Source organism: Sus scrofa, chromosome 3, assembly GCF_000003025.6.
Source record: "Sus scrofa isolate TJ Tabasco breed Duroc chromosome 3, Sscrofa11.1, whole genome shotgun sequence".
Lineage (NCBI taxonomy): Eukaryota > Metazoa > Chordata > Mammalia > Artiodactyla > Suidae > Sus > Sus scrofa.
Genome location: NC_010445.4, coordinates 59,890,888 through 59,914,904, shown reverse-complemented (window position 1 = coordinate 59,914,904; position 24,017 = coordinate 59,890,888). Strand labels below are relative to the sequence as shown.

The window sequence follows — 24,017 nt, the reverse complement described above, 5'->3', positions numbered from 1 at the left end:
GGGCTAGATGGAACCTCATAAACACAGAAGCAAAGAAAGGAGGAAGAGTTAGAGGCTGAAAGGCAAAGTAATTGTGAAAACAACTCATCATGTTTGGACAAAAGACACCGTATCATTCCTATCAACTGGGACTAAAATTTTAACAATTTAAATCAACTTTCCTGCTTTCATTTGTTAAATTTCCAGGTTTAGTCCAGAAATCCTACAGAACTGTGAAGGTGTCTACGTGTGATAGGATGGTTTCTATTCCAAAAGTAAACTTTAGATCTTCGCAGGTGAAAGTTAATGACTACTTTCAATGCCGATCTTACCTTTAAAGCCTTCCTAATTGCCTTAATCTTGTGTCTTTGAGAGTTTTTAAGTGCTTCATGACCTAATGGTTGAGAGTTATAATTTTTTTTTTTTTTTGGTCTTTTTAGGGCTGCACCTGCAGCATGTGGAGGTACCCAGGCTAAGGGTCAAATTGAAGCTGTAGTCGCCAGCCTATTCCACAGCCACAGCAACTTGGGATCCAAGCCACATCTATGACCAACACAGCAACACCAGATCCTTAACCCATGAGAAAGGCCAGGGATTGAGCCTGCGTCTTTATGGGTACTAGTTGGGTTTGTTAGCCACTGAGCCATGACGGGAACTCCGAGAGTTATAATTTAAAATTATCCTGCCTTATTAGCCAAAGCCCTAGTGATTATACAATAATGAGAACCTGAGGGGAAAAGAAGTCCTTTTGGAATAAATGGTTCTACCACCCGGTTCTCAGAATAATGCATCCACTTTCAACCAAAAAGCACTGTGGTGTATTCTGCCCTTTGGTCCCATACATGTAATTGTCTTTATTCCATATAGAAATTAGAAGTCTTGCAAAGGTACATACGCTCCAGGGCCATGGTCTTAAGTGTCACTAAATTTCTGTCACCAGCTCTGTGGTTGCTATTGTTAGGCCCTCAGAGGAGAGGCCCCAGCAGACCAGCTGGGAGAGAGTGGTTTTCTAGCCTCCCTTGTAAGCCAACTATTTTGCCTAATGTCTGCCCCCAGCAACCTGTTTCATCACCAGAGGACACACTAGCCATGTAGGTTTGCTGGGCAACTTACAGCAGACTGTGCACCCCGCACCTGTAGGAATTTCAATGCTAATTCTTACTGCATGTTATGCTGTTGTGAGGGCTAACTAGCATCCTAACGCTAATGCAAGATGCAATCCCATTTCTTATAAATATTCCAGGGGGAGGGGCAATGTGTTCTGTTTATTAGGGCATAAAAGTTACATCTATGTCAATTTATTCATGTATTATTTATAAAAATTATACATGCCAGAATTTCTAATTTATCTCATCTATCACAGACTGTGTTTTTTCCTACCACTATGATTTTTTTTTCTGCTTTTCTTCTGCTCGCCATGGTTTGATATATTTTTATGGATTATCTGGCACACAGAAGTTTATTTTATTATGGGGTTTATATTTTAATTAATGTAACTTGACCTACTTTGTCCCATTTAATCATATTTTCCTTGAGTTCTAATATACCCGCTGTTACTCTTATCACTTCAGTTTTCTTTTTCTTCACATCTGATTGCTACATCGCTCTGCATCCTTTTATTTTTAACTTCTGTCATTTGTTTTAGCCTTGTTTTTTAGAAGTGGTTCAAATTTGTTTTCTGATCCTATTTTAAATTCTTAATTTTTTAAATTAGGTTGGGTAAGGGGGAATAATAAGATTTACATTTGCAGTAATGCAAAAAACTAATAGTAAAAAATATAGAGTTTTGGGGGGGTTTCTGGGTTTTTGGTTTTTTGGGCTTTTTTTTTTGTTTTTTTTTTTTTTTTTTTTTTTTTTTTTTTGCTTTTTAGAGCTACAGTGTGGCATATGGAAGTTCCCAGGCTAAAGGTTGAATCATAGCTGCAGCTTCTGGCCTACCCCACAGCCACAGCAAAGCAGGATCCGAGCAGCGTCTGCAACCTACACCATGGCTCAGGGCAACAGTGGATCCTTAACCCAATGAGAGAGGCCAGGGATCAAACCTGCATCCTCATGGATACTGTTTGGGTTCGTTACCACTAAGCCATGATGGGAACTCCCTAAATGTAGAGATTTTTAAATGACCAAATATAAGTATTTAATTTCAAAGTCAAAACAATTCTAATTAAAGCATATTTTAAAATTGTGTTTCTAGGATCTTTTGAGACTTATATTAACCCAAATGATGGGGAAGCCTATTCTAAAATGAAGGAGGATGATCAACTCATGACAGTGGAAAGGATGACCACAAACCATGATTCTTGGCATCCAGAATTAAGTTCTTTCCAAAAGCTAATTCTTATTAAATGCTGTAAAGAAGAAAAGGTAGGATGCTTTTTCATTAAAGAAATGTGTTATAATTATTTTACTAAAGCTCACCAGCCAGTTATGATTCAAGAACTGATTAGATTTATATAGAGAGTAACAATGGCCAAGTTTTGGGAGGTGGCTCTAAGAAATAGAGACTTTCTGTTATTCATAGAACACAATGTTTTATACAGAAAATAATGAAAGGAAAGGCTGGAGAGCCATCCAGGAGTCTGGTCATCTTTTCCTAGTGTGTGCCATTGGGGAATTCATGCTCTCTGCCAGGGAGAATGAGGGTCTGCTGGACAGTGTTAGCAGGGGGGTGTGGGCCTTTTAGATCTTGGCAGCAATGGGAAGGAGGCATTTGAAAAGAACAAAACATAGTCACCAAGACCAGTTTGAAGATGGTTGACAGAGTTTATGTAAGAAATGATGGCACACACAACCTCTCCCATCCTTTTACCAACAGTGGAAGAGATCTAAGAAAAGGCTCATAGACTGGGAGAAAAGGAGAGTTTCTTTGGGAGCAGAAGCGTAGTACAGCTGGAAGAATGGGAGAGGTTGTGATCAAAGCTGAGCCTAAAACGAGCAGTTCTGCATGATGACAGTATCCTAAGGGTGACCATGGGTGTGGATGACTGAGGAAGTGATGAAGTGATGTGCACTAGAGTTAGAGGTCAAGGAACTGTACGGTTAGAATGTAGGATGGCTGGAGTTCCCCTTGTGGCTCAGCAGTTAACAAACCTGACTAGGTAGGATCCATGAAGATGTGGGTTTGATCTCTGGCCTCACTCAGTGGGTTAAGGATCCAGCATTGCTGTGAGCTGTGGCGTAGGTCACAGACACGGCTCAGATCCTCCATTGCTGTGGCTGTGGCACAGGCCAGCAGCTGTAGCTCTGATTCAACCCCTAGCCTGGGAATTTACATATGCTTCGGGTGCAGTCCATAAAAAAAAAAAAAAAGAATATGGGAATGTGGGATGGCTTTATGGACCCTAAACCTGGGTTGTGTCACCCTAGACAGTAACAATACAATGCCTGGTTCACAGGTGATAAATCACTGGGGTAGACATTAATGGAGAGGAAAGACTACAAGCCAGGTGGAAAGTCTTCAGTGAATCTGGGGCAGTTGCTACCAGGCTGGATGCTGACAAAAATGAAAGGATGACTACATGGCAAGGGTCCCAGAGAAAAATGAGTTTTAAAAGATATAGGCTAGAAAACTCTAGACTGGGAAATTGTTGTTGTTGTCCCAGGTTCTATATCTCTATGTAGGAACTAAGGTTAATTCAGTTATAAGTATATGGGGAAAGGGGGCTTATTAAAATAAAAGGATACTGGGGTAGCTCAGACATTAAAAGAAAAACCAATTGATCATGCCTCAGGGAGAGTAATTAACCTGGGTAGCTCAATATAACTGTGTAATATTGCCATTATCAGACTCAGCTCTCCACTATGACTGGTACTCTAGTTTCAAATTCTCAGGAGAGAGGTTCTGATTGGTCCAGCTTGACTTAAGTTTTACTGATGGTCCAATCAGTTATGAATAGGAAAATTTCATCATCCAGTAGATGCTGGAACTGGAAGATTACTGGAAGAGTGCCCAGAGAAGAGGTACTGGTTGGCTACATCCATGCCAGGGTTTTCTATATATAATATTTTGTCATCTGCAAACAGTGAGTTTTATTTCTTCTTTTCCAATTTGGATGCTTTTTATTTTCTTGTCTAATTACTCTGGTTAGGACTTTTAATACTATTGAATAAAAGTAGTAAGAGTGGGTATCCTTGTTTTGTTCCTTTCTTAAAGAAAAGGCTTTCACCATTTCACTGCTAAGTATGATGTTAGCTGTGAGCTTGTCATATATGGCCTTTATTTTGTTGAGCTGTGTTCTTACTTTGTTGGGAGTTTTATCATAAATAGATATTAAATTTTGTCACAGGCTTTTTCTGCATCTATTAAGATGATCATATGATTTTTATCTTTCATTCTGTTAATGTTGTGTATCTCATATATTGACTTGAAAATATTGAATCATCCTTGAATGCCTGTAATAAATACCAGTCAAAGTATATGATCTTTTTAATGTAATGTTGAATTCTGTTTGCTACTGTTTTCTTGAGAATATTTGCCTCTACATTTTTCAGAGATATTGGCCTACAGTTGTTTTTTTGTTTTTTTTTTTTTTGTCTTTTTAGGGCCGCATCCACAGCATATGGAGGTTCCCAGGCTAGGGGTCTAATCGGAGCTACAGCTGCCGGCTTACATCATAGCTCATGGCAGCACCAGATCCTTAACCCACTGAGTGAGGCCAGGAATCAAACCTGCAACCTCATCGTTCCTAGTCGGATTCGCTTCCTCTGAGCCATGACGGGAACCCCTACAGTTTTCTTTTTTGTAGTGTCCTTATTTGGCTTTGGCATCAAGGTAATGATGATCTTGTACAATGAGTTTGGAAGTGTTCCCTCCACTTCAACTTTTTGGAAGAGTTTGAGAATGGTTGGTGTTAATCCTTCTTTAAATGTTTAGTAGAATTACCAATGAAATCATCTGTTCCTAAGCTTTTCTTTGTTGGGAGTTTTTTTGTTTTTTGTTTTTTTTTTTCTTTTCTTTTTCTTTTTATGGTCACACCTGCAGCACATGGAAGTTCCCAGGCTAGGGGTCAAATCGGAGATGCAGTTGCAGGCGTACACCACAGCCACAGCAACGCAGAATCCAAGCCCCATCTGCAACCTACGCTACAGCTTGTGGCAATGCTGGATCCTTAACCCACTGAGCAAGGCCAGGGATTGAACCTGCATCCCCACAGACACTATGTCAGGGACTTAACCCACTGAGCCACAATGGGAACTCCTATTGGGAAGTTTTTTTATTGCTGATTCAGTCTCCTTACTTGTTATTGGTCTGTTCAGATTTTCTCCTTCTACATGATTCAGTTTTGGTAAGTTTTGTGTTTCTAGAAATTGATCTATTTCCTCACGGTTATCTGATTTGTTGACATTCATAGATGTCTAATGATTCTTTGTATTTCTGTGGTATCAGTCATGTCTTCTCTTTCATTTCTGACTTTGAGTCCTCTTTTTTTGCCTACTTAATCAAACTAAAAGTGTGTTAATTTTATTGCTTTTACAAAAAAAAAACTCTTGGTTTTATTGATATTTTCTGTTGTTTTCTGGCCTCAATTTCATTTATTTCTGTTCTGATCTTTGTTATTTCCTTCCTTCTGCTAATCTTAAACTTAGTTTGTTCTTTTTCTAGTTCTTTGAAGTATAAAGTTTTTTTTTACATCTTTTTTTTTCTTAATGTAGATGTTTTTTCTGTAAGGTTTTCTCTTAGAACTGTTTTCAGCATCCAAAGGTTTAGATATGTTGTGCTTCCATTTTCATTTGGTTCGGGATTTTTTTCCATTTTGATTTCTTTTATGACCTGTTCGTTGTTCAGGAGCAAATATATCTCCACATATTTGTGAATTTTTCAGTTTTCTTTCTGTTATTGATTTCTAGTTTTATGTGGTTAGAAAATTTACTTGGTATGATTTCAATCTTCTTAAATTTGCTAAGATTTTGTGATCTATTCTGGAGAATGTTCCATGACCACTTGAGAAGAATATTTATTCTGATTCTTTGGGATGGAATAACTGTATGTGTCTCTTAGGCCCACTTGATCCCAAGTATACTTCAAGTCTAATGCTTCCTTATTGATTTTCTGTCTAGGTATTAAAAATATGGTATTGAAGTCCCCCATTATTGTATTGCTATTTCTCCCTTCAGATTTGTTAGACTTTGCCTAATACATTTAAGTGGTCTAATGTTGGGTCACGTGTATTGATAATTGTTATATCCCCTTGATGAGCTGACCCCTTTATCATTACATAATGACCTTCTTTGTCTCCTGTTACAGTTTTTTACTTTAAAGTCTATTTTGTCTGATACACATATATGCTCTTTTTTGCTTCCTCTTATGTGGAATATCTTTTTCCATCTTTTCACTTTGAGCATATATGTGTCCTTGAAGCTGAACTGAATCTCTTATGGGAAGCACGATTGGGCCTTTTTTTTTTTTTTTAATCCATTCAGCCTTTTGTTTGAAGAATTTAATACATTTCTGTTTAGCGTTATTATTGTTAGGTAAAGACATGTCAATTCCATCTTAATAGTTGTTTTCTGGTGGTTTTATAGTTCTCTGTCTCCTTTCATCCTCTCTTGCTATCTTCCTTTTTTAATTGATGATTTTCCATAGTGTATACTTTGATTTCCTTACCTTTATCTTTTATTTACCTACTGTAGGTTGTTGCTCTGTGGTTACCATGAGGCTTATATAAAATATTCTTTAGATGTAATAGTCCATTTTAAACTGATAACAGGAGATCCCGTCATGGCGCAGTGGTTAATGAATCTGACTAGGAACCATGAGGTTGCGGGTTTCATCCCTGCCGTTGCTCAGTGGGTTAAGGATCTGGCGTTGCTGTGAGCTGTGGTATAGGTTGCAGACTCGGCTTCGATCCCACGTTGCTGTGGCTCTGGTGTAGGCTAGAGACTACAACTCCGATTTGACCCCTAGCCTGGGAACCTCCATATGCCTCGGGAAGTGACCCTGGAAAAGGCAAAAAGACCAAAAAAAATAATAATAAATAAATAAATAAACTGATAACAACTTAACTTTGCATACAGAAACCTTACCCTCTCCCTCTCAAACATATTATATTTTTATGTCATATCTTATTCTTATATAATATATCCATTAACATATAATTATACGAGTTCCCATTGTGGCACAGTGGAAACAAATCCAACAGTATCCATGAGGATGCAGGTTCAATCCCTGGCCTTACTCAGCAGGTTAAGGATCTGGCATTGCCATGAGCTGTGGTGTAGGTCACAGACATGGCTTGGGTCCCAAGTTGCTGTAGCTGTGGCATAGGCCAGTGGCTGCAGCTCTGATTCAACCCCTAGCCTGGGAACCTCCATGTGCCATGGGTGTGGCCTAAAAAGACAAAAAGTAGTAATTATTATTATAGTTATAGTTATTTTTAATACTTTTACCCTTTAACCATTCACTAGAGTTAAGTAATAAACACAATACCATAATTTAGTATAGAGTATTCTGAATTTGACTATGTGCTTAACTTTACCAGTGTATATTTTTATGTGTTTTCATCTTGCAGATTAGCATCCTTTTATTACAGCTTAAAGAATTTCTCTCAGCAGATCAGTTTCTTTCAAAGGAAGATCTAATTGTGATGTACTCCCTCAGCTTTTACTTGTTTGTGAAAGTATCTCTTCTACTTTCTGAAGGGTAACTTTGCTGGGTGAAGTACTCTTGGTTGGCAGGTTTTTTTTCTTTTGGCACTTTTTTTTTTTATAATTTTTTTTCTTTTCCCACTGTACAGCAAGGGCGTCAGGTTATTCTTACATGTATACATTACAATTACATTTTTCCCCCACCCTTTCTTCTGTTGCAACATGAGTATCTAGACAAAGTTCTCAATGCTATCCAGCAGGATCTCCTTGTAAATCTATTCTAAGTTGTATCTGATAAGCCCAAGCTCCCGATCCCTCCCACTCCCTCCCCCTCCCATCAGGCAGCCACAAGTCTCTTCTCCAAGTCCATGATTTTCTTTTCTGAGGAGATGTTCATTTGTGCTGGATATTAGATTCCAGTTATAAGTGATATCATATGGTATTTGTCTTTGTCTTTCTGGCTCATTTCACTCAGTATGAGAGTCTCTAGTTCCATCCATGTTGCTGCAAATGGCATTATGCCATTCTTTTTTATGGCTGAGTAGTATTCCATTGTATATATATACCACACCTTCCGAATCCAATCATCTGTTGATGGACATTTGGATTGTTTCCATGTCCTGGCTATTGTGAATAGTGCTGCAATGAACATGCGGGTGCACGTGTCTCTTTTAAGTAGAGTTTTGTCCAGATAGATGCCCAAGAGTGGGATTGCAGGGTCATATGGAAGTTCTATGTATAGATTTCTAAGGTATCTCCAAACTGTTCTCCATAGTGGCTGTACCAGTTTACATTCCCACCAACAGTGCAGGAGGGTTCCCTTTTCTCCACAGCCCCTCCAGCACTTCTTATTTGTCGATTTATTAATGATGGCCATTCTGACTGGTGTGAGGTGATATATCATGGTAGTTTTGATTTGCATTTCTCTTATAGTCAGCGATGTTGAGCATTTTTTCATGTGTTTGCTGGCCATCTGTGTATCTTCTTTGGAGAAATGTCTATTCAGGTCTTTTGCCCATTTTTCCATTGATTGATTGGTTTTTTTGCTGTTGAGTTGTATAAGTTGCTTATATATTCTAGAGATTAAGCCCTTGTCGGTTGCATCATTTGAAACTATTTTCTCCCATTCTGTAAGTTGTCTTTTTGTTTTCTTTTGGGTTTCCTTTGCTGTGCAAAAGCTTTTCAGTTTGATGAGCTCCCATGGGTTTATTTTCGCTCTAATTTCTATTGCTTTGGGAGACTGACCTGAGAAAATATTCATGAGGTTGATGTCAGAGAGTGTTTTGCCTATGTTTTCTTCTAGGAGTTTGATGGTGTCCTGTCGTATATTTAAGTCTTTCAGCCATTTGGAGTTTATTTTTGTGCATGGTGTGAGGGTGTGTTCTAGTTTCATTGCTTTGCATGCAGCTGTCCAGGTTTCCCAGCAATGCTTGCTGAATAGACTTTCTTTTTCCCATTTTATGTTCTTGCCTCCCTTGTCAAAGATTAATTGACCATAGGTGTCCGGGTTTATTTCTGGATTCTCTATTCTGTTCCATTGGTCTGTCTGTCTGTTTTGGTACCAATACCACACTGTTTTGATGACTGTGGCTTTGTAGTATTTCTTGAAGTCTGGGAGAGTTATGCCTCCTGCTTGGTTTTTGTTTCTCAGGATTGCTTTGGCGATTCTGGGTCTTTTGTGGTTCCATATAAATGTTTGGATTGTTTGTTCTAGTTCTGTGAAAAATGTCCTGGGTAATTTGATAGGGATTGCATTGAATCTGTAGATTGCTTTGGGTAGGATGGCCATTTTTACAATATTGATTTTCCCAATCCAGGAACATGGAATATCTTTCCATTTCTTTACATCTTCTTTGATTTCTTTGATTAAAGTTTTATAGTTCTCAGCATATAGGTCCTTTACCTCCTTGGTCAGGTGTATTCCAAGGTATTTGATTTTGTGAGGTACAATTTTAAAAGGTATCGTATTTTTGTATTCCTTTTCTAATGTTTCATTGCTGATATACAGAAATGCAACTGACTTCTGAATGTTAATCTTATATCCTGCTACTTTGCTGAATTTATTCATCAGTTCAAGGAGTTTTGGGGTTGAGTCCTTAGGGTTTTCTAGGTATAGTATCATGTCATCTGCATACAGTGACAGTTTTATCTCTTCTCTTGCTATATAGATGCCTTTTATTTCTTTTTTTTGTCTAATTGCTGTGGCTAGGACTTCCAAAACTATGTTGAAGAGCAGTGGTGAGAGTGGGCATCCCTGTCTTGTTCCAGATTTGAGTGAGAAGGCGTTCAGGTTTTCCCCATTGAGTATTATATTTGCTGTGGGTTTATCATAAATGGCTTTGATTATATTCAGGAATGTTCCCTCTATACCCACTTTGGCGAGGGTCTTGATCATGAATGGATGTTGGACTTTGTCAAATGCTTTTCCTACATCTATTGAGATGATCATATGATTTTTGACTTTTTTTTTGTTAATGTGGTGTATGATGCTGATTGATTTGCGTATGTTGAACCATCCTTGTGAACCTGGGATGAACCCAACCTGGTCATGGTGTATAATTTTTTTGATATGTTGTTGGATTCGGTTGGCTAAGATTTTGTTGAGAATTTTTGCATCTATATTCATCAATGATATTGGTCAATAGTTTTCTTTTTTGGTGGTATCTCTGTCTGGTTTTGGAATGAGGGTGATGGTGGCCTCATAGAATGTCTTTGGGAGTATTCCTTCTTCTTCAACCTTTTGAAAGAGTTTAAGGAGGATGGGCACCAATTCCTCTTTATATGTTTGATAGAATTCACCTGTGAAGCCATCTGGTCCTGGACTTTTATTTGTAGGGAGTGATTTTATGACCTCTTCAATTTCATTTCTAGTGATCGGTCTGTTCAGTTGGTCTGTTTCTGCTTGATTCAGTTTTGGCAGGCTGTAAGATTCTAGAAAATTGTCCATTTCTTCCAGATTGTCAAACTTGTTGCCGTATAATTGTTCATAGTATTCTCTTATGGTTTTTTGTATTTCTGCTGTATCCGTTGTGATTTCTCCTTTTTCATTTATAATTTTGGTTATTTGGGTTCTTTCTCTCCTCTTTTTAGTGAGTCTGGTCTTTTGGCACTTTAAATATATCATGTCACTTTCTGCTGAGAAATCCAGTGGTCATCTTATGAGGGTTCCTTTGTATATGAGATTTATTTCTCTTGCTGCTTTTAAAGTCTTCTCTTTGTCTTTGATTTCAAACAGTTTCAGTAATAATGTGTCTTGGAAAAGATCATTTTGAATTGCAATTTTAAGGGAATCTATAAGCTTAATTAATTTATATGTCCAAATCTCACTGAGCTTCGGAAAGTTCTCTGCCACTATTTCTTTAAATAAGTTTTATGCCCCCTTCTCCCTCTCTTTCCCTTCTGGGACTCAAAAATGCATAGATTGTTTCTGTTAATGGTATCCATAATTCTTTGTTTTTTCTTTGTTTTCCTCTGACTGAATGATTTTAAAAAACCTATATTATACTTCACAGGTACTTTTTTCTGTTTGATTCAATATGCTGTGGGTGCTCTCCATTGCACTTTTAAAATTTTCATTCATTGTATTCTTCAGCTCCAGAATTTCTATTTGGATCTTTTAGTGATTTTTATCTTTGTATTAAACTTCTCATTTTGTGAATATATTTTTCACTGGTTTTGTTGAATTGTATTTCTTTAGTTTTTTGTTTGTTCATTTTTTATTTCACTGAGATTTCTTAAAACAACTATAATTTTTTTTATCCATAAAATTACAGATCTCCATTTCTTTGGTGTTAGTCATTGGAAAATCATTGTGTTCCTTTTTAGTGTCATGTTTTCTTGTTTTTTTTGTTTGTTTGTTTGTTTGTTTGTTTTTTCTCATGTCCCTTAAAGCTTTGCATTGCTGTCTTCACATTTAAAGGATGTCACTTCCTCCAGACTTCACTGCATGACTTTGGGAGAGAAATACCTTCTATCAGCCCCATTAGGGATTCTGAGGCTTTCTTAGACTTGTTCAAAGGATACACTTGCTTTGCAATTCTTGTTCCCTCTTGAGAGGGAATTCTTAAGATTGTACATTTTTTCCTTGATCCTTCAAAGCTAGGCCAGGTGCAGGAAGCCTGAATGCTCATGTTTGTATGCTTTCTTCCAATCCTGCAGAGGTGGGCCAACTTTTTGCATATGCTTTCTAACCATATGCAAAGGCTTACCTCACTGCCCTCACCCGGAAGGACACACACAGGGAGCCAGCCATATGGTAAGGGAAGGTATACTGAGCATTGTGCTTGTGGAGTGGCCCACAGAGTTCCGCTGGGCCAGTTGGAAGGATCCACTGGTGAGGCATCCCCAGAAGTTTGTGGGCAGGCCTCCTGATGGAGTCTGAGAAGCAGTTAGTAGGAACTACATCTTTTGATATGTTCCATTCTGGGCTGTGGCTGCTGTTCTCCCACCCCACAGCTGTACAGTTCACAAGTCAGTATTCTGGTTGGGGTGAGAAAGAAATGGGCCTCTGTGTCAGTATCTCACACACCTGGGGAAGCCAGACACTCACTCACACACTCTCACTTCCCTCCATGGGAGAAATCATGGGCTCAGAAGGTCAGTTTTGGCATTGAGCTATGCCTCCTTGGGGAGGAGTGACACAGGCAAAGTGAAATTGTTGCTCTTACTATCTTCAGTGCATCCAGTCTCAGATTATTTTTCCTTAATCTGGAAGCTCTCTGCTGAAGTCCCAGGCTTCTGGAAAGATGCAGTGTAATCCACCACATCAGTTTACAGAAATGAATACACCTAATCAAAAGGAAATGAGTGCAGGACAACAGAGAAGTTAAGGAGAAAAATAGGGTACAGTTACAAAACAATCTTCATCCAATGTATTTTTCATGTCTTTCCTTTCAACTTTCAGGTGGTTTTTGCTCTTACAGACTTCGTAATAGAAAACCTTGGGAAAAGCTTTATAGAGACGCCACCTGTGGACCTGCCCACTCTATATCAAGACATGTCCTACAACACACCCCTGGTATTTATCTTAAGCACAGGCTCAGATCCCATGGGTGCATTTCAGAGGTTCGCCCGGGAAAGTGGATATTCAGAACGGTAAGGTTGCACTGTACAGTTTTAATAATTCATATGAACATCTCCTTGTTAAAATGTGCCTTTTGGGGAGTTCCAGATGTGGCTCAGTAGGTTAAGAACCCAACTAATATCCATGAGTATGTGGGTTCAATCCCTGGCCACATTCAGTGGGTTAAGGATCTGGCATTGCCACAAGCTGCAGCATAGGTTGCAGATACGACTCAGATCTGGTGTTACTATGGCCATGGCGTAGGCCAGCAGCTGGAGCTCCAATTCTACTTCTAGCCCGGGAATGCCCATATGCCCCAGGTGCAGCCCTGAAAAGGGAAAAAAAGTGCCTTTTGTTCTTCCCTCTGTGGAGTATGAATTCCTAATTCAGGCATCCCTTACCAAATAAATTTAAGATACTTTAAAATTTAGCTGTGCATATTGTTAAAATGGGGTCAAAAATCATAAAAGCAAATGTAAACTTCATTTGAGCAAAAGGGAGACTGCTTAACATGTTGAAGCATACTAATCTAATGCAACAGTGATTAAAACATGTTATTTAAGACATTATTTTAATGCAACTATAAAAGGACTCCTCATGCTCAAAAATGTGCAAAAAGCTCCATAGCTCTTTATGGTGTAATTTTAATCTTGTTTTTCTCCTGAGCCTCTCTTCTGCAGGGTAACAGAGAGAGGGGGAAGTTTAAACTTGTGAATTTATATTATGATATTTTCTTCAAGTTTAAATGTCTCCAGAGTAAGCTGATTAGGCTTCTTTCTCATAAGAGCTCAGTCTTCCTGACTTCTTCCTCCATTCCCATCCAAGATGGTGTCCCAATAAGTAGCAAGTATACAGGATGGCAGGGGGCAGGGTAAAGTAGGGGTCTCGTGTCTAGGATTTAAGCTCCAGTTCTAATAAGCCATTGCATGGAGTGGCTGGTCTGGCCTGGCCCCTGGACTGGGGATTACAAGATGATGGGTCCCATCTGTTGTCTGAAGTTCATAATCTGTATTAGGCTTCTCCGGAGAAACAGAACCCACAGGATATATATAAATATGTATATATATACATATGTATACATATTTATCCTATATGTATTTGTATATATATCATGTATGTAAAATAAGAAATGGGGAGTTACTGTTGTGGCTCAGTGGTGACAAACCCAACTAGTATCCATGAGGACATGGGTTCGATCCCTGGCCTCACTCAGTGGGTTAAGGGTCCAGGGTTGCCGTGAGTTGCAGTGAAGCTTGCAGATGTGGCTTGGATCTGGCATTGCTGTGGCTGTGGTGTAGGCCAGCACGTGCAGCTCCAATTTGACACCTAGCCTGGGAACTTCCACATTTTGCATGTGTAGCCTTAAAACAAAAACAAAATAAGAAATCAGCTTACATAATTATGGAGGCTTGATAAACCCCAAAATCTGCAGTCAGCAGGATGGAAATCCAGGAGAGCCAATGTGTAGTTCCAGTCCAAGTCCAAAGGCCTGAAAACCAGGAGTAATGACACAAGTTCCAGTCTGAAAGCCAGCAGGCTCAAGACCCAAGAAAAGCCAGTGATTTCATCTGAATCCAAAGAAAATAATTTCTTAGAAAGTGAGAACCAGAAATAAGACATTATTCTACCCTGATGAAGGGTATCTTAAAATTTTTAATGGATCTGGCAAGGTTACTGGACATGAAATAGATTGTATTAATGTATACTAGCAACAGGAACTCTCATTCATTGCTGGTGAGAATGCAAAATGGGACAGCCCCTCTGGAAGACAGTTTGGTGCTTGCTTACAAATATACTCATATCATATGATCCAAGAGTCTAGTATTTATCCAAAGGAGTTGAAAACGTATGGTTCACACGTGGAACCTACATGTGGATATTTATAGCAGCTTTATTCATAATTTCCAAAACTTGGAAGCAAACAAGATATCCTTCAGCAGATGAGTAGATAAATAAACTACAGTATATCCATACAATGGAACACTATTCAGTGCTAAAAAGAAATGAGCTATTGGAGTTCCCTGGTGGCCTAGGAGATTAAGGATTATCAGTGCTGTGGCTCAGGTTGCTGGCACAGGTTTGATCTCTGGCCCAGGAACCTCTGCATGCCATGGGCACAGCAAAAGAAAGAAAGGGAGGAAGGAAGAAACGGAGGAAGATCGTAAGAAAAGAAAGAAGAAAGAGTGAGGGAAAGGAGGGAAGAAGAAAGGAGAGAAAGAAAATAAGAAAGGAAGGGAGGGAGGAAGAAAGAAATGAGCTACCAAGCCATGAAAAGACATGGAGGAATTTCAATGCGTATTACTCAGCGAAAGAAGCCAATCAGAAAAGGCTATATGCTGCATGATTCCAAGTATGACATACTGGAAAAGACAAAACTATGGAAACAGTAAAAACAAAACAGCAACAACAACAGTTTATATCCAATGCAAAGAACTCTTATAAATCACTAAGAAAAAGACAGTTGAATCAGTAGAAAAAAAGGGGGAGAGGGATATAAAAGGGAATAGCCAAATGACCAATAAATAAACCCATGAAAAGGGGAAACAATTTAAAACCTCAGTGAGATACAACATATCCACCAGGTGGTAACGAGGACGTGGAAAAACAAGTACTCTATCTACCACTGATAGAAATGTGGAATGGGCCATCACTTTGAAAAGTAGTTTGATATTATAAAAATGTTAAATATACACATACCCTGTTCCATTCCTAGGAACATACAAAAAATGGAGTACACATATATAGAGGGAGAGACTTCTAGAGAATGTCTATTGCAACGTTGTTTGTAAAAGAAACAGAAGTAGCCCAAATGTTCATCAAGAGCAGAATGGATGGATAAACTGACACAAGTATACAGTAGAATTTCTTTTTAGGCTGCACCCATGGCAATAGAAGTTCCCAGGCCAAGGACTGAGTCATAGCTACAGCTGTCACCTACACTACAGCTGCAGCAATACCAGATCCTTTAACCCACTGCTCTGGGCCACGGATTGAACCTGCATCTCTGAAGGGACCCAAGCCCCTGCAGTTGGATTCTTAACACACTGTGCCACAGCAGGAACTCTGCAGAGTAGAATATTACATGACAATGAAAATGAATAAACTAGTGACACACAATAATTTGAATTAACATCAAAACATAATATTGATTTAAATAGGAAAAAATATATATGTATATACATGTATAATGCTCTATGATTCCATTTATATAAATTCAAAAACAAGCAAAATTAATCTGTGGTGGTAGAATTCAAAATAGTTGTTGCCTTTGAGAATAAGGACGGATACTGATTGGAAGGGTGCTGATAATGTTCTCTTTTTTTTGCCCTGGGTGATGGTATGTGTGTACATTCACTTTGGAAGAATTCATTCATCAAGGCATACACTAATGGAGTTCCCATCATGGCTCAGTGGTTAAGGAATCTGACTAGTATCCATGAGAATGCAGGTTTGATCCCTGGCCTCACTCAGTTGGTTAAGGATCCCGCATTGCTCTGAGCTGTGGTGTAGGTCACAAACACAACTTGGATCACAGGTTGCTGTGGCTGTGGTGTAGGCTGGCAGCTACAGCTCTGATTCGACTCCTAGCCTGGTAACCTCCTCATGCTGCAGGTGCAGCCCTAAGAAAAAAAAAAAAAAAAAAAAGAAGAAGAAGAAGAAGACATATACTGATGATTTGTATTATTCTTATGTGAATATATATATATATATATGTACATATATATATATATATATATATATTTTTTTTTTTGTTTTTTGTTTTTTTGTCTTTTTGCTTTTTCTAGGGCCGCACCTGCGGCCTATGGAGGTTCCCAGGCTAGGGGTCTAATCGGAGTTGTAGCCGCAGGCCTACACCAGAGCCACGGGAACGCGAGATCCGAGCTGTGTCTGCGACCTACACCACAGCTCACAGCAACACCAGATCCTTAACCCACTGAGCAAGGACAGGGATTGAACCTGCAATCTCATGGCTCCTCATCGGATTTGTAGATTTTAATTTTTAAGGTTTTTTTTAAAAAACACTATCAAGTGTTGGAGTCAGGACAATGGGAGGGAGAAAGGGGAGATAATTGGAGTAAAGGGAGCTCAGAGAGACATCTCCAGAGTATTGGCAATGTTCTCTTCTTAACCACAGATGTTCATTTTTGACAACTCACACAACTGATTATTTGGTTTTTGCACTTTTCTGTATATATATTACAATAAAAAATGTTAAAGACAAGGAAATTAGAAAAAAATATTTACATGTGCATCAGAATGAGGATGTGGGAGTTCCCGTCGTGACGCAGTGGTTAACGAATCCGACTGGGAACCATGAGGTTGCGGGTTCAGTCCCTGCGCTTGTTCAGTGGGTTAACGATCTGGCGTTGCCGTGAGCTGTGGTGTAGGTTGCAGACTCGGCTCAGATCCTGCGTTGCTGTGGCTCTGGCGTAGGCCAGTAGCTACAGCTCCGATTGGACCCCTAGCCTGGGAACCTCCATATGCCGCGGAAGCGGCCCAAAGAAATAGCAAAAAAAAAAGACAAAAAAAAAAAATGAGGATGTGAAATGTGTGCATATTCTAGGCAAAAGCCTACCATATTTACAATTCTTAATAGTTGTATTGCTTAAAAACAATGTAAAACAGCATTTTGTTGTTGTTGAATTCAGGGTGCAGTCAATTTCACTGGGGCAAGGACAAGGTCCCATTGCTGAAAGAATGATCAAAGATGCAATGAAAACAGGAAACTGGGTATTTCTGCAAAACTGCCACCTTGCCGTTTCTTGGATGTTGGCAATGGAGGAGCTTATTAAAACCTTCACAGATTCAAGTATGTTGAGCACATAGCATTTGTATAGTAATACCCTTTTTTTATTACTCAATGAATTTATTACATTTATAGTTGTACCATGATCATCACAATCCAGTTTTATAGGATTTCCATCCCACACCCCCAGCGCATCCCCCCACCCCCCAAACTGTCTCCTTTGGAAACCATAAGTTTTTCAAAGTCTGTGAGTCAGTATCTGTTCTGCAAAGAAGTTCATTCTGTCCTTTTTTCAGATTCCACATGTCAGTGAAAGCTAATAAATAATACCCCTTTTTATATGGCCTTTCTTTTGAATCCCATCCTTATAATAATTATTGATTGTAGGCATTATTTCCCCCATAATAAAAAGGAGAAATGTGAGATTAGAGGGGTTTAAGTTTAGTTACACAAACCAGATTCAAATAAAAACCTTCAGACTCTGAGCTGAGGGTATGACACAGTGGATCACTGCTGTTTCATGTCACCTTCTATGAGAGGCCGTTTGAATTCAAAATACATTGCATACAGGCATGATAATAAGAAATAGAATATGGACTTAGGACCCTAAAAGAGGAAATTAAATCTTTCACTATAGAATGAGAGAAATTAAGGAACAGAGTTCAAATTAGTATTCGTTCCCTTAGTGTTTTACCACTTTTCATCCTCTGTAACCCTTGTGACAATTAACCTTACGTGGTGCCTAGGAGCCACACACGCACCCCATGGTGGTACCCAGCATGAGTTATAGTTGTACCACTAGCTATAGTATCACCTTCTTTCCCACTCAGCAAAGTGTGATAGACCACAGAGAGGAGGGAAGGGGAGTTAGACTCTACTCACTTTAATATGTTAGTGTGAAATAACTGAAACCTTAGGAACTGTGTTATTGGTAATAAGCTGTGTGGGCCCCACTTCTCTGCTGTCCCAGGAGGCCACGGAGGAGAACCATCAGCCTGGGATATGCAGAGCCCTTTCTCTGAGGTCCTCCCTCATGCCCTGACCACGGAGGGCTTTCTGGGAAGGTGAGAGCTCTGCACACAAACTTGCAAGTGACTTTCTCATTGCTACTTACTCTGGTGGAGAGCAGCTTCTTTACGGCACACCCAGCAGCACTGGTCACCAGGCTACAACCAGGGCTTAGCAGCCTTCACCTAAAAGCCCCTCACTTCCTGGTTCCCCTTGCCCTGTGTTCTGCAGGCTGCTTCCATCTGGAATAAAGAGTCACTGGCATCTACCATTCAGAATCTCCACTCTTCCCACTCTGCCCTACAAATAAGAGAGAGCCCTTTTCCAGATGGGCTGGGTCTCTGGCTTTTTCCATTCAAATAATTAAAGAAAAATGACAAGAAGCCTTTAGCACTCTACTGTTCGTGGGTCCCTGATGATGAGGATTACGATTAAGAAAAAGATGCTAGGGCAGCCATCTAAACTATGGGAGCCTTCCGAATGTGGATAAGTCATTCAACTTCATAGTGACCTGGACAAGAGCGTTTGCCAGTCCTTCAAGGAGGCTGGATGGGCTATGGAAGCCAGCAAAGGTGTAGATGGATTTTAAGTGCTTAAGTGAATAGAAGAATTTTCTTTTGGTCCTTGTTACAATTATTTACTAACTTAACCATTTAAGTTCTAAAGTTTAACTTGAACCAGAAAAAAAAAAAAAAAGTTTAGGTAATAAGCTGAAAAGAGAAAGTGAATGAAAGAAAAAGGAGAGAAAGGAAGTAAAACAGCCTCTGGACTTGAAATTCTAAGACATGAGTAGCGTTTAGTCCCTTCCACTTCCTGACTATACATTTCAGGCCTCTTCTCTGGGTCTGTTTCCCCAGCCATAAAATGACTGCATAGCATCATTGCTAAAAGTCCCAAACTAAGGTGATTTCTAAGTCCATCGCATCTCTAAACTTCTGTGATGTTTATGAAAGTGAAGATTCTTGATGCCTTTACATCAAGAAAAAAAAAAAAAAGTTATTTTTAAAAAATGCTTCTCTAAACCTTGTAGGTTTTTTAGTTAATGAAATCTTTAGCCCTGAGACTTTGGTGACGTTTGACTTCTATGTGTAGTAATAGTTTTTACCATATAAGCAACTTTCATGTCACTCTAGAATCGTACTAGAAATAACTTTGTCTGTTTAATGTAGCTCATGAATTTAGATGACCAAACCAAGAAGCATAAATTCAGCTCTAATCTGCAGTCATCCATTTAATATAATAAATATTAGAGAACCTTCTGTGTAGCATGCACTGGTCTGGATGCTTAGGGTCTGTTGGTGAACAAAGCAACCATAGCCTTCTGCCGTCACAGAGCTTACATGCTAGTGAGAGGAGACAGACAGTAAATAAACCACATGACTAATAAGTGATTTGTGTGTGTGATGGGACAGAATGTGGTCAAGTGCTTTAGAAAAAACTAAAAGGAAAGCAAGTAGAACAGAAAAGTTAGGATGGAATGCAGCTGAAGAGGAAGGCTGGAAAGCAGTTGGAAGTGGCATGGTTTGGGAAGACCTCTTTGAAAACGTGGTATTTGACCAACACTTGAAGAGAGGGCATCTGCAGGAAGAACACTGCAGGAGAAGGAGCAGCGAGTGCCAGGGCCCCTCGAGGGAGGGAGCAAGCCGAACGTATTGGAGGAACAGCATCATAGGTACTGAAAGACCAGTACCCAGAAAGCCCTTCTTGGGTGATGCCTGTGTCTTCCTGGGATGGGAACAATGATTTTCCCAGTTCTGCCTTGGCCTTCTGAACCTAGAATGAAGCTGGTTCTTTCTGAGGTTCTCTGTCCACAGCTCAGAAAGAAAGCGTGTTAATTCAGCTTCATTATGTTACATGCCCTATACGCGTCCTGTTGCCCTGTTCTTGAGTTTCCTTTGCAACTTCTCTGCAGAAGGGAGAAGTTCCTTTCCCCTCCACAGGGCTTTCTGGCCATTGTCATGGAATTTGCCTTAAAGTGAGTGGGGGGAAAAACAAAAACAAAAGCAACTTCGTAAGCACAAATAAAGTAATTGTCTTTTTTTTTTTTTTGATTGAAAATTTTCCTCATTGCAAAGGTCCTTAACATCTATCAAGTATGAAGACTAACACATTCCTAATTTCTTTACTCAAATGTGCCAGTGTCTAGACTGCCAAACTCTCCTGAGTGAAGAGCTTGTATAAAGATTGCCCTCACCTCCCTTTTAGAGCAATTTATGACATAAAGTCCTTAAAACAGATAGCCTAGTCTTTAAACTGAACTTACAGCATACTTTTGCTCTCCTATAATAATTATCTCTTGCAGGAAAGTGTTACTAGAGTTAAGCATTTTCCTCATTGGTTGGCTGTTCTTTGTTTTAAACAGACGTTGTGATCAAGGACACCTTTCGACTTTTTTTAAGCTCCATGCCCAGTAACACATTCCCTGTTACAGTTCTTCAAAATTCTGTCAAGGTAACGTACACACAGGGTTGGAACTTGGGGACGTGATTGGCCTCAGGGTGTTCACTGGGTGGGTCCGGGGACCCCTGGCCTGTGCCAAGGTGGGGAGGCGGGAATCCGTGTCGTTTTACCCAAAGTGAGCAGGGAAATGATTGCCCAGGTCACTGCTCATCCTTGTGTGCCCTGGGGCTGCCCTCACTTCCCCTACCAGACTGCAGAGGGGTGAGAACAGGACCCCTCTCAGAGGTGAGAGGATGTTTCCGCATTTGAGAGACAGGAAGGCCCACAAGTACTATGGCTGCTGGATGGCAGTGCTGGGTTTCCACATGTGGAAGCTGCTGCATATGAATGACCACCTGGGAAGCAGGATGCCCCTTCCCTGTCTGCCCTGAGCATCAAGGCACAGTGTGGGGTGATGCTGAATATGGAGATGACCATGAGATCTACTGCAAAACAAAAACAAACAACAACAGTAACAACAAAAACCAGGAATTCGGAAGTTCCCGTGTGGCTTGGTGGGTAATGAACCCGACTAGTATCCCTGAGGATGCGGGTTTGATTCCTGTCCTCACTTAGTGGGTTAAGGATAGGGTGTTGCCATGAGCTGTGGTGTAGATCACAGATGCGGCTCAGATCTGGGGTGCTTGACTGTGGTATATAGGCTGGCGGCTACAGTTCTGATTTGACCCCTAGCCTGGGAATTTCCATGTGCCGCACCTGCAGCTCTAAAAAAGCAAAAAAAAAAAAAAATGTTTAAAAATAAAAAAATAAATTAAAAAAAAAAAAAAAACAACAGGAGTTCCCTGGTGACCTAGTGGTTAAGGATACAGCATTGTCACTGCTGTGGTGCAGGTTCAATCCCTGGCCCAGAAACTTCTGCATACCTTGGGTGTAGCCAATTAAAACTTTTTGAAAAGACAGATTTTACAGAGAACTCTATTTTTGTTTTCTAGTTTTATTGTCTTGAGTTCAGAGAATATGCCTTGATGGTTTCAACCATTTAAAAAATTATACTATCCCATCCTGTCCCATTCATTTCCGCTCAAATGTATCTGAAAATAATGGCTATTCTCTTTGTAGGGGACAAATTTCTATGTGCCTCCTAAATCAAGTTTGTTAATTTTGTAAAAAGAAAAAAAAAAATCCAACACAGAAGGCCTGAGCATCCTTTCTGGCTCATGTTTGGAAAAGTGGACACCAAAGTATCTGAGGTTCTTATGGAGGTGGTCCCCCCACTGTAGGTCTAAGGACCCCCGCAGTCCCTATTCTCCAGAGACTGAGGCTGAGCAAGATACAGAGGAGGCAGAAGAGGCCAGGAGTGTCCCAGATGCAACCCTTATCTATACCCCTCACTGACCTTAGCCTATATGTGTTATTCAGGAATAATGCACATCTACACAACCCCCTGTCTTCCCATGTGTGCCTAAATCCAGGTAACCAACGAGCCTCCAAAAGGTTTACGTGCAAACATCAGACGAGCATTTACTGAAATGACACCTTCATTTTTTGAAGAAAATATACTGGGAAGAAAATGGAGACAAATAATATTCGGCATTTGTTTCTTCCATGCAATTATTCAGGTACTCAGTTTCTTTTTTAATAGAAACAAGAAGTGTATTATGTTAGAAATAAATCAATAAAAAATAAGAATTAGGAGTTCCTGCTGTGGCACAATAGGATTAGTGGTGTCTCTGCAGCAACAGGATGCAGTTTTGATCCCAGCACAGTGGGTTAAAGGATCCCATGTTGCAGCAGCTACAGTGTAGGATGAAACTAGGGCTTGGATTTGGTCCCTGGCCCAGGAACTCTGTATGACTCGGGGTAGCCAAAAAAGGAAAAAAAAAAGTAAGAATTAAATAAAAGCTTACAAATGGCCCTGTGAAACGCTGAAGGTCCTGTTCTGTCTGAACCCAAGCTGCTTTAACCTAGTCCCTGATCTCTGTAAGCCCCTTGCCTCAGCATTTCACAGCTTTGCCTCTCAGTTCTGCTCTGACCCATGGAGCACCATCACCTGGATGAATGCAGGAGGTCAAATTCAAGAGCATGAAATTAAACTCTCAGCTGTGCTTCACTCACCAAATCTGCTTTCCCTCCAGACTCTACTCCTGAAATCATGATCCTATTCTCTCAGTCACCTATAATCAAAGTTGCAAGATTATTTTTATTCTTCCTTATTTACACGTCAGTCAGCAAACTCTCATTTTTCTTATGAAGATTTCACTGTCACCTGTTCCTGTTGGAGAGGGCTTACCACCCTTAAAAGCTTCCTCAGGAGTTCCCGTCTTGGCACAGTGGAAACGAATCCGACTAGGAACCATAAGGTTGCAGGTTCGATCCCTGGCCTCACTCAGTGGGTTAAGGATCCAGCGTTGCCGTGAGCTGTGGTGTTGGCTGCAAACGTGGCTTGGATCTGGCATTGCTATGGCTGTGGTGTAGGCCGGCAGCAACAGCTCCAATTAGACCTCTAGCCTGGGAAGCTCCATATGCTGCGAGTATGGCCCTGAAGAGACAAAAAATAAAAATAAAAACTAAAAACAAAAGAAAAAAAAGAGGAAACATAGGACCAATCCTCTGATATAATCAGTAGTTTAGAATTTAAAAATTAAGTGGGATAGAGAGATAACAAAGAAAACAGAAAGGTAAAGATTTCACTATGGGAAATCATGAAACAAGAATTATGGAATTTCCCTGTGTGGCTCAGTGGTAATAATGAATCCAGCTAGAATCCATGAGGATATGGGTTCAATCCCTGGCCTTGCTCAATGGGTTAAGGATCTGGCATTGCTGTGAGCTGTGGTGCAGCATGAAGTGTGGCTCAGATCCTGCGTTGCTGTGGCTGTGGTGTAGGCTAGCAGCTGCAGCTCCGATTCGACCCCAAGCCTGGGAACTTCTATATGCCATATATGCACCCATAAAAAGCAAAAAAAAAAAAAAAAAAAAATTATGACTGTGTTATCACTTTTTAAAAAGGTTACCATAGAGAAATTAATGTGTAATCAGTACATCATGCATGACTGAAAAGCCTGGGTGATGGGCAGATTCCTTAGAAGAGTTTCAGGGGAGCTTTCTCTACCAGATGGATGATTAGTATAAGTATTTTTATGCCCCCTCAAAAAAACTGTAGATGGGATTTCCCCCCCTAATTTGATGGGGAAATATTTTATTTTACCATTAAGAACAAATGTTCTTTTGACATGT

General features: G+C 39.9%; 1 protein-coding gene across 5 annotated transcripts in view; it reads left to right on the top strand.

The window, feature by feature from the left end:
* Positions 1-24,017, top strand: part of DNAH6 (dynein axonemal heavy chain 6) — a 254,417-nt gene that overhangs the window by 199,370 nt on the left and 31,030 nt on the right. For 4 of the 5 annotated variants that reach the window (XM_021087305.1, XM_021087306.1, XM_021087308.1 and 1 more), the window contains 5 exons: positions 2,174-2,343; positions 12,467-12,657; positions 17,275-17,435; positions 20,743-20,831; positions 22,253-22,399. In XM_021087305.1, coding sequence (XP_020942964.1) covers positions 2,174-2,343; positions 12,467-12,657; positions 17,275-17,435; positions 20,743-20,831; positions 22,253-22,399 — 758 coding nt within the window. Of the gene's footprint in view, positions 1-2,173; positions 2,344-12,466; positions 12,658-17,274; positions 17,436-20,742; positions 20,832-22,252; positions 22,400-24,017 lie in introns of those variants that run through there. The other variant, XM_021087309.1, reaches the window with a different exon arrangement.